The 11030-nt window shown below is 41.1% G+C and overlaps 1 protein-coding gene across 1 annotated transcript; it reads right to left on the bottom strand.

Moving 5' to 3' along the window:
* Positions 1 to 6009: 6009 nt before the first annotated feature.
* On the bottom strand, positions 6010 to 10467 carry LOC147435125 (pentatricopeptide repeat-containing protein At5g27110-like). The gene has a single exon (XM_086488246.1). The coding sequence runs from the start codon at positions 8783 to 8785 to the stop codon at positions 6296 to 6298; it is 2490 nt and encodes an 829-aa protein (XP_086344372.1). The 5' UTR covers positions 8786 to 10467; the 3' UTR covers positions 6010 to 6295.
* Between the last annotated feature and the right edge of the window lie 563 nt (positions 10468 to 11030).

The raw sequence follows: 11030 nt of genomic DNA, 5'->3' as shown, positions 1-11030 counted from the left end.
TCACCAATATGGTGCTATAAAACAATACCACAGTATTATAAAACGATTCTATCTAAGAAAAAACCATCTCAACTATACCGAGTCATCTCATGAAACAACACTATGGAACCAAAAAAACCATCTCAATAAGAAACAATTAGTGCAAATGATTTATAATTATTATAAAAAAGTATGATGGCATCATGGAACAACTCTATGAAAGAATAATCATCTCAGTAAACAAACAATTGGTACAAAAGATTTATAATCATTATGAAAACACATCATGGCTCATGAAATAATAACCATTTTGATAACAAATAATCATGAAATAATAACCATATTAGTAACAAACGATCATGAAAACACATTATAGAATCACAAAACAACTCTATAAAGGAATAATAATGTCAGTAACAAACAATTAGTACGAATGACTTCTAATCATCATGGAATCATGGAATAACTCCATGGAAGAACACTCATTTCAATGAGAAACGATTATCACAAAAGATTTCTAATCACATGAAAACATATCATGACATCACAAAGTAACTCTTTAAAAAAATACTCATCTTAGTATAATAAACGATCAGTATGAATGACTTCTAATCACCATGGAAAAATATTATGGTATCATGAAACAACTCCATAAAAGAATAGTCATCTCAATGGGTAACGATTATTAAGAACAATTTGTGATCATCATGGAAACACATTATGACATCATGGAATAACTTTATGAAATAATAACCATTTCAATAGGAACAATTTTGAATCATGAAAATACATCATGACATCATGAAACAACTCCATGGAAGAATAATCATCTTAATGAGAAACGATCAGTACGAACAATTTGTAATTATCGTGAAAACATATCATGACATCATGGAAAAACTTCATGGAAGATTAATCATCTCAATAATGAATAATCAATACAAATGACTTCCAATCATGAAAAATATTTTATCGTCATGGAATAACTCCATGGAAGAGTAATTATCTCAGTAAAAAAAAAATCAATACAAACAACTTTTAATCATCATGGAAATGAATCATGGAATCATGGAAATTAAACTCCATGGTAGATCAATTTATAATCATGATGAAAACACATCATGGATCATGGATCAACTTTATAAAGAAATAACCATCTCAAGCACAAACGACTTGTGATTGTGGCATCATTAAACAACTCCATGAAATAATAACCATCTCAATAAAATGAACCATAAGTAGGAACGACTTCTAATCATACAAAAACGTATCATGAAATCATGGAACAGCTCCATGAAAGAATAGTAATCTCATTGAAAAACTACCAGTACAAACCTATCATGATATCATGGAACAACTCTATAAAGAAATAATAATCTCAATAACAAATGATCTATACAAACGACTTGTAATCTTCATGAAAAAGTGTCATGATATCATGAAACAACTCTATAATCACAATCTCAATAACAAACAATCATAAGATCTTATCATGAGTAAAAAAAAAAAATCTTGAAATTTGTAGCTAAAAATAAATTGTTAAAATGTATCAATTTGATAAATCATCAAAATTATAACTCTTCAATATTTATATATAAAGAATTGATATGAATCAATAAATCACAATGATTTGACATGAGATATTGAGAATAAGCAAATCATTAAAATTGTAACTCTTTGATGTCTACAATCAAAAGAGAAAATAAATCATCAAAATATAACTCTTTGATAAACCATCAAAATCATAACCGTTGATATTCACAGAGAAGAGAAATAATATGAATTATCAAAGCATAAGCTTCAACATCAACTAATGATTATTAAAAGAATTATCAAAATTGTACTCGTTTGTGATATAGCCAAATAAATCAGTGAAACGTGACACTTCGATATTCACATAGAAAGAATAATCCAAATATAATTATTTAAATATGACACAAATTATCAAAATCGTAGTCCTTCATTCAATATCTACAATCATAACTCTTTATGAAAAATCAAAACCATAACCCTTCAATATCTATGATGCATAAAATCACTTTCTTAAAATTTCTCTTTGAGATTGCCTAAAAGCCTTCATTCTTATTTGAGTTGCCTTCTCTGGGGTAGAAACATGTTTCAGTTCAGGGAAATCTTTGATGAAGTGGCCCTAGTGTAGACAGTGGAAGCAAGCATTCGAGAGATTTTTATAAGCCACTCTTTAAAGATGCAAAAATTTACATGCAGAGTCTTTGATAGGAACTTCAAACTTTAAGTCTTTACCAATGTCAACTCAATTAGTAGTTGAGGGTCCCACTCAGGGATGATGGTACCTCTTGCTCTCTGTCCTTACACCTTGCCCACCCAATTGCTACATTTTTCAACCAAGGATAGAGTTCAATGGGAAGATTTGGGAAATCAACACAAACAGGCACCTTTGTGGGTTTAGGACCCTTGGGGTTAAAATCAGGGTGTTAGTTCAAGACAGTCATAGGAGTATTCCTAATGATCCATTGGCCATGTCCAACCACTTACAAATCAGTATTTGGATCATTAAAAAAAAAGGATAGTAAGATAATGCACTTGGGTGACTTTAATGTTTTCTTTTGAGAAAAGTAGAAATTGAATTACTAAAGGGTAGAAATAAAAATACACATACTCTAAAAAAGGGGGAGGGTGGCCCCAATGTACGAGGTTAAATTATATACAGTGCATTTTTCATTCAACATCTTGTGTCTGAGTAAAACTTAGGTATCTTCACCCTCCATTGCTTCCACCTGGTGGATTTTTGCATAGCAGCTAAAGAATTTCTAGAAATGAAGTAGAGAGAGTGAGGGTGTTGAGGGGAGGACTTGCATACAGTAGCATTCTTGTTGAGCCAAATGAAGCACGAAATGTTTTCTCTCTATATATATTCTAGAGAGGAACATCAAAGCCTTTACAATTTCATTGTTTTTATTTGTCTATTGTTGGGCTATCTAGGCCGTAAGTGTCTCCATGGAGGGCCTAATGCCATGGCAAAGCCGAGTTACTACTCTGTCCTGCACACTGCACATGCCACATTTCAAGTTCTTTAGTGGGGATAATGATACCATTTTCATTAAGATAAGGGTCCTTGACGGCTTCTGATTCACCCCTATGGGGGGTAATTTGATCCCTTTTAGGATGGCCCTCAAGGGCAGTCATCTACTCAACATCTTCCCTAGCTTTAGGGCTACTACTACTCATCACATTGTTCATCTCTAAGTTCTGTTATTATGATTGAAGTTCTCAAAATTTTCTTGGCATTGAGGCAAAGGAGACTTACCCTCTGCTTCAGTTGTTCGTAGGGGTTCAATTGTGGAAGTTGATCCAGGTTGAAAATTCAGAGGAGATTGCATCGCCATTGCGGCATATGAAGTTTGTTAAGGGAATTGATGGAATTGCCCTCTATTGACGAAGGTATTGATTGTGGTGAAAGGCGTAGTTGGTGAGGCTATTGAAGTAGCATTGCATAGTGGTCTACATTGGACATGAGGATTTGGGGCATTTGATTGAGGGTTGATGACCAGAGAGTGCGGATGCGGGATTCGATTGTCAGAGGAGAAGGCAGTGAGACGAGGCCATTACATAGAGCCTCATGAAGCTCCCTCCCTCCCTCCCTCCCTCCCTCCGAGGGAGAGGTGGAGGAAGGAAGAATGCATTGTCACGTCGCGAGTGAGAGAGAAAAGGGAAAAAATGCACCAAAATGATGGCGAAGCGACTACAGAGGTACATGGTATTACCGAACGCAATCCTCGAGCTCGGTACACAATCCAAAAAAGCTTGTATAAAATCAAGATCCCCCCCCCCCTTCCAATTCTTCCCCATTTTTAAAAATACAATTATTGTTCTATCAAAAAACAGAAACCACAAAACGGAGAGAGGAGTGGGAACAGGCCCGGGACCACCCGTCGAAGGCGAGGGTGCCTATACTAATGCAATCAAACCCTTCGTCGTCTGTGCCTGTGGAGAGTCGCGTTGCATACAGAGAGAACCGCCAGCCAATCGAGAGAGTGGTCTTGGGCAAGGATCCGTTTAAGCTTCTCTCTCTTTCTCTCTCCCTGTCCCCACCAAAGCGGTGCTTGCAAAACTACTTTAGGCGAGGGAGGGAACCTCAACACTAACACCTATATTAAAGGGGGGGCGGGGAAGTTCAAGCATGAAAGCCAAGGAGATTGCAGCCGCAAGAGTCAAACAAAAAACTAAACTTGGACAAGCCTTAAACTTGGACAACCTGGGGAATGCATGTCACCTCACAATAAAAGGTCATAAAAACGATTGTGCATAGATGATGTGCGCGTGGGTGAGCTGGTTAGCCTATGTGACCTTAAACCCGGATTGCAAGGTCACCGGCTCAAATCTTGATGGCGTGCCTCGTTTTCCTTGCTGGGCAGGTTTGCTGCGCCTAGCTTTTTGCGCGACCGTGTTTAGTGCGCTTCAAGATCCCGCCGCTCAACCGGACCGTCGATCCCATTACGCCACCCCACATTAAAGATGAGTGTTACTTAGTGCCAAGGAGGAAGGACTATTTTCTCCCATGTGGCAAGTTTAAATCCCAAGCGTAGTAAACTTACTATATAGATATAAATATATAGATAGATTACCTTACTATCCTCCTACCTTACAAATGCAATTGAACACCTGTGTGTGTGTGTGTGTGTGTGAGAGAGAGAGAGAGAGAGAGAGAGAGAGAGAGAGAGTCTTTTTTGCTAGAGAGAGGAGGTAGAGATAGAATGATAGATAGATATCTATCATCCTAAGATACAACTAATCTTAAGTATGGATTTGAGAGAGAGAGAGAGGGGGGGGGGGGGGGGGCACTGTCACATGCATAAAGACTTGAGAATACCTAGTAGATATGTTGCCTGAGGGGGTGCGACACTTCACACAAGTAAACTTGCCAATCAAAATTGACCAATGCTAAGAACATGAGTGGAGTGTAACATGGCTAATATTTGGAAGGAATAAGCACCTCCCTATGGGCTCTTTGATGTGTCAAAAAAAGAAGAACATGGGTGGAGTAGACTGGCCAACACAAGTTCAAAGTAATAAGAGGCATGTAGAGACATCTCTTTATTCTTCCCGTAAAGAATACAACATACACCTCATTAGCTCCAACATTGCCAATTAAAATTATCCAAGCGGACAATGCAGGCCCACACGATCCCTACGAGTTCAATGGGTCTAGCCAAGTTGGTGAAGCAGTTGACTTGTCCTATGTTCCTTCACATAATCTTCTACTTGCCCGAGAATGAAAAGAGACAGAATGGTTACAAATGTAGAGAGTTGTGTGTGTTATCGAGTGTTTGTAGTGTGACTGTTAGTATACTTGTAATGCTGATCCACCCTCGAGGCCCCTAAAGGTGGTTTTGAATTTTCTCTATACCATCCACAATCACAAATAAAGATCTCATCAACGTGCAAAGTTGGAATCCACCAAATATATGTGCACTATTGGTTTTTTTTCATTGGAGGCCTTACAAACTGTGCAACATATATTGTGGTGGCAAAACTGACAAGTACCCGCCAAAATATCCTTCTCGTCGGAGTATTTTGGCAAGACAACTGACGAAGACAATCGAAAAATGGCCATCCAATGATCTTTAGTCCATAGCCGTTGGCTGAGTTCTAGGCTGACTTGTCTACCTAAGAGCGGCTACACTTTGACACATGGGAGAGTCCTACTTGGACTTGGTTACACAAAGGCGACCATAGACGCATGACTGCGTTCTACTTGGACTTCGCTATCTAAAGGCGGCTACACATGGACGTTTAGAGGTTCCCTTACATCTATATAAATAGGCCTTCTCTATGAGCCATTATAAACTAGAGACATACATAAACGCACATCCTTATATGAAGGATTGCTAGCCCCTTGTATTCCTAATTGCGCTGGTTGTCTAAATCGCCATCTAAGTTTTACCTTGAGAGCGCAGTGTGGATGACGCCATCACTTTGTAAGTGTGCTAATCTAATTTTTTTGATTTGCCACTAATCTACTTTGCATGGTATCTCTCTCTACTCTCTTGCTACTAGATCCTAATGTATTCCGCATTTCTTATAGTGACATGCCCTGGTTGAAACTGCACCATGCATGTCTTTCAATGGACTAAGGACTATGACCCCCTTGAGATGGAATGATGGTGAGCTCATGTTCAAGAGGACAACAAAGCTTTAGAGCATTAACCAAAGTATTCAAATTCTCCTCCTATCATCAATAACCGAGCTAACTTCAAATCAATATCTTTGCTTAGAGTTTTTGCAAACACAAATTGAGGCACCATAGTCCCTCACTCAGTCCATGTGACCCTTGGTTTCATCGTTTGTTCATTATTCTCATGGCTTCGATGTCTTTGGCCTTCTCTGGCATACCAGCTGCTGCATATATATTTGCCATTATTATGTAAACTGCTCCATCATGATTATCTAGTTCTATTGCCTGCTCAAATGCCCAAGTCCCTATATTGACATCTAACCATTTCCGGCAGGCACCCACAAGGGAAATGAAAGTCGCAGAATTTGCCAAAACTGGCATCTGCTGAATTATTTCTATTGCCTTTACTAGGTGCCCGGCTCGCCCAAGAAGGTCCACCATGCAGGTTAAACAGTCTATGTCAGGGTTCAAATCATATGTGGCTCCCATACTATCAAAAAGTTCTTGGCCCTTTTCAAGAAGGCCTTGATGACTACATAAATTCAGCAGGCAACGAAATGTCACTATATCTGGGAGGATTCCATCAAGCTGCATTTGCTCAAAGCATTCCAGTGCTTGCTCATCTTGACCTTCTTTTGCATATCCTGTGATTAATATGTTCCACAAGACCACATTGCGAGCAGGAAGCTTGTCTAAAACGCTTTGCGCTTGGGAGAGAGCACCACACTTGACATACATGTCGACAAGCGCACCACCCAAAACTATATTATGCTCCAACAACCCCTGCCTTGAAATTTCATCATGGATTTGCTTTCCCTTGCCAATTGCTCCAATCACAGCACAAGCTTTCAAGATGCCCACATAGGTCACTGCATCTGGACGAGTGCCCTTGCGCTGCATTTGTTCATAACACTCTAATGCCTTCTGACCTTCATCATTTTGAGCATATTCTGTGATCAAAGCATTCCACGAGGCAACATCGTAAAAAGGGAGGTTCTTGAGGACACTTTGCGCCTGCAAAAGAGCACCACACTTGGCATACATGTCCACAAGTGCACCACCCAGGACTACACTATGCTCCAACAATCCCTGCCTCAAAATCTCCTTGTGAACTTGCTTTCCCTTGTCAATGGCTCTCATCACAGCACAGGATTTCAAGATGGACACATAGGTCACAGCATCAGGAACGATGCCCTCCTGTTGCATTTGCTCGTAACACTCTAGAGCCTGTTGGCCTTGCCCCTTCTGAGCATATCCTGCAATCAATGCACTCCAAGAGATGATGTTGCGAGAAGGGAGCTTCTCTAGCATGCTTCGAGCTTTGAGAAGATCATCACACTTTGCATACATGTCTACTAAAGCATTACCTAGCAATGTATTGTGATCCAGCAACCCCTGCATCAGAATCTCATCATGAATTTGCTTTCCCTTGTCAATAGCTCCAATTGCAGCACAGGCTTTCAAGCTGCACACATAGGTCACTGGGTCGGGCAAGATGCCCGCATGTTGCATCTGCTCAAAACAATCAAGAGCTTGTTGGCCTTGCCCATCTTGAGCATATCCTCCAATCAAAGCATTCCATGAGACAAGATTGGGCGAGGGAAGGTTGTCTAGGACACTGTGCGCCTGAGAAAGAGCTCCACATTTGGCATACATGTCCACAAGCGCACCACCGAGTACTATACTATGTTCCAACAATCCATACCTTGAAATCTCATCGTGGAACTCTTTTCCCTTGTTGATGTCTCGCATTACAGCACATGCTTTTAGAATGCACACATAAGTCACTGCATTTGGAGGGATGCCCTCCCCTTGCATTCGTTCATAACAATCTAAAGCCTTCCGGCCTTGCCCCTTTTGAGCATAACCTCCGATCAAGGCATTCCACGCGATGAGGTTGCGTGAAGGAAGCTTGTCCAAGACACTTTGTGCCTGGGGAAGAGCACCACACTTGGCATACATGTCCACAAGGGCACCACCTAGTGCTACATTATGCTCTAGGAGCCCCTGCCTTGAAATCTCATCGTGAATGTGCTTTCCTTTGTCAATGGCTCCAATCACACTGCAAGCTTTCAAAATACCCATATACGCCACTGCATCTGGACAAACACCCTCGTACTGCATTTGTTCAAAACAGTCTAAAGCATTATGGCCTTCTCCCTGCCGTGCATAGCTTCCAATCAATGCAGTCCAAGGAATAACACTGCTACTCTTATTTCTATCAAGTAATGCTCGTGCTTTTTGAAGCTCACCACATTTTGCATACATGGTAACTAAAGCATCAGAGTAGTTGCTGTCAAGTAACCCTCTTCTCTGAAGCTCATGATGTATTCTACTACCTGTCATCAGGTCTTTATTTTTACAACATTCCCAAATAAGGGAGGGCGAAAAGGCATCTGCACCTCTTGCCGCTCCAATGCATTGCTCTACTGAAAATCCAAGTCTGTAGAGCTCATCTTTTACCCAAGAAGGATTCTTTCGGCTATCCACCCACAAAGGTTCTTTGGTGAGTTTGTGCTTGAAATCGGGCTGCTTGGGGCTTCGTTTGCTGCTGCGATTGTCCCACCACTTTGAGGGATCCTTAAAGAACTCCTTCCATAAAAGGTCCAAGCCATCCCCTCTTGCCACATCACAACTCTGTAATTGATGCATCGCATGGGCCAGTTCCACAGAAGAAGCTCATAGAGTCTCCAAATACGCACGCCTAACGTACCTCAACGAGTGATAAAATCACAAGGCCTGCCGCATGGACATAGGCTAGTGGTAAAAACATACTTACCACTTAGAAATAGAAAGCGTTCAAAACAAATTTGATACTTTATGCAAATGGCTAGGGCAGAAGAGAAATTGGTTTGAAGTGTGTTATTTGTCACCATTATCGAAATCCAATTGGTCATCTGGAGCTTCACATACACATAAGGATCTCAAAACTCCCTCTAGGCTAATAGAATTCTGACTGCAATCTTTTCTTCTACATCAATCTTGGCTTGCATGTAAAGTGAGTCAACCTAGTGTCTCCATGCCCATAGAGTTTTGACCTATAATCTTTCCCTTCTACATCGATTTTGGCTTGAATGCAAAGTGACTTAACTTCATTGGACATAAATTGATGGCTACAATTTTAGGGTTGCAAGCCCAAGCAGACAGTAGGATTTCTCTGACATAAGTGACAATGGGAACATCAAGGGCGGGTGCCGCATGGAGGGGGAAGCAACAACAAATCAGGGTATTGTGCTGAAGAGGGTGGTTATGGGCGGCAACGATCTGGAGAATTGGGTGCTGATATGGTGCAACGGTTTATGGCAGCATGTAGCGACGTGTTACAAGAATACAGATGGAGGACGTAGAGCAAGCAGCAACGAGAAATCGTAGTGTGGACTGAGCACATGAAGAAAGGTGTAGAGGCCGGCTCAAAGCAATCAAGGGTCTGGCGTGATGAGAATTGATGGGGTTTCAACATGCTTGCCAAGGGGACAAGCTTAAAGAAAGTCATTACTGTAGTCAAAGGCCATCCCCAACATTGTGGTAGACCTACTTTGCAAGGTGGGGCATCAAAGTAGCTGACTCACTAGCTCATCGAAAGTAAGGTTGTGCTTGCTCCTGCCCTTGTGGGTGTTATACTAAAGCTCCATGGCTCACAGAAAACATTGTAAGCGCAAAAAAGTAGCATCCACAGTAAGATGAAAAAACGATAGTGTGTGGTAGAAAAGAAGGCGCAATCCCAAAAGCAGTAACAACGGTAGCCTTGCCATTTTTGGCCTTCTCTTGTTCCAGCTTCTCATCATCACATGCATTGCACCCTGCCTTCATAATGAGTGAAGTTGCAATCACACAAGTGCATGACAATCCTGGCTGACATTACAAGTCGATGAGCTGGAATGGCGCAATCCTAATTAAGCCCAAATTGGCAAGGAACCAATCCCAAGATGGCATCATGTGCTTCCCTAACTCTATCCATACACTCTTCTGTAGACTGTGCAGCTTCCTTGGCCACTCGCCTAGTTGCACCCCTAGGCTCAACCACTATCTCCTTGGGCATCCTTCAAAGTAGCTTCATGGGCCTTGCCTACAACAGAGAACCCTACCTACTACATGCCCAACAGGTCACCCGACCCACTGCATCCACTTGCCCTTTTTCACCCTCTATCCGTCATCTTAGAGATTGCCCATAGCTTGTTGGCTCTTAGCTTTAACCTTGCACTTGCCCCCAGTGCTTCTGGTTCTCCAACTGAGACGGCACTGCCCCATCATCAAGCTGCTGACCTTGTGGGCCACCTTGTCATCCCCAGGACCGCAAGTTCCCAACTGCGACAAAGGTTCTCTCTCTCTCTCTCTCTCTCTCTCTCTCTCCCCCCCCCATCCCAAAGATCACGAGAGCATGTAATGCATTTTCAACAGGAATCTATAAAGGATTCCCTCTATATTTCTTATTGAAGCAAATACGTATTTGGTTGAGAATGCCTGCTTGCTTTAGTAAGATCTCCCCCATGTCCCACTATAACTTCAATGCAATTACAACATCATGGTTCTCACAAGGACTTTATAATCGTACAGAACACTCATTTAAATGAGTGCCCACTATCTTACTTCAACCAATCACCATTTTAGACCTATCAAAAAATGCTTAAAAATACAACTCAATTTTTTTCATATTTTAGTCAGCAAAAAGAGAGAGCATTTACTAATTGGAACTATGTGAGGTATATGTCATCGCTGATACAATGGGTGCCCAATACAATATAAGAGAGAGAGAGAGAGAGAGAGAGAGAGAGAGAGAGATTTTATCATCATCCTCAGAGGTCAAACATTACATGTGAAGTAGTATGTGTGGGGTGGATGAGTGATTCATGCTCCAAAATTGTGGTGATGAGAGTCGCAATGGAGAACCCACACCGTG

This window comes from Adiantum capillus-veneris, chromosome 18 (assembly GCF_014529385.1).
Source record: "Adiantum capillus-veneris isolate H3 chromosome 18, ASM1452938v2, whole genome shotgun sequence".
Lineage (NCBI taxonomy): Eukaryota > Viridiplantae > Streptophyta > Polypodiopsida > Polypodiales > Pteridaceae > Adiantum > Adiantum capillus-veneris.
Note: the sequence above shows the minus strand (reverse complement) of the source record. Positions and strands in the feature narration are given on the sequence as shown.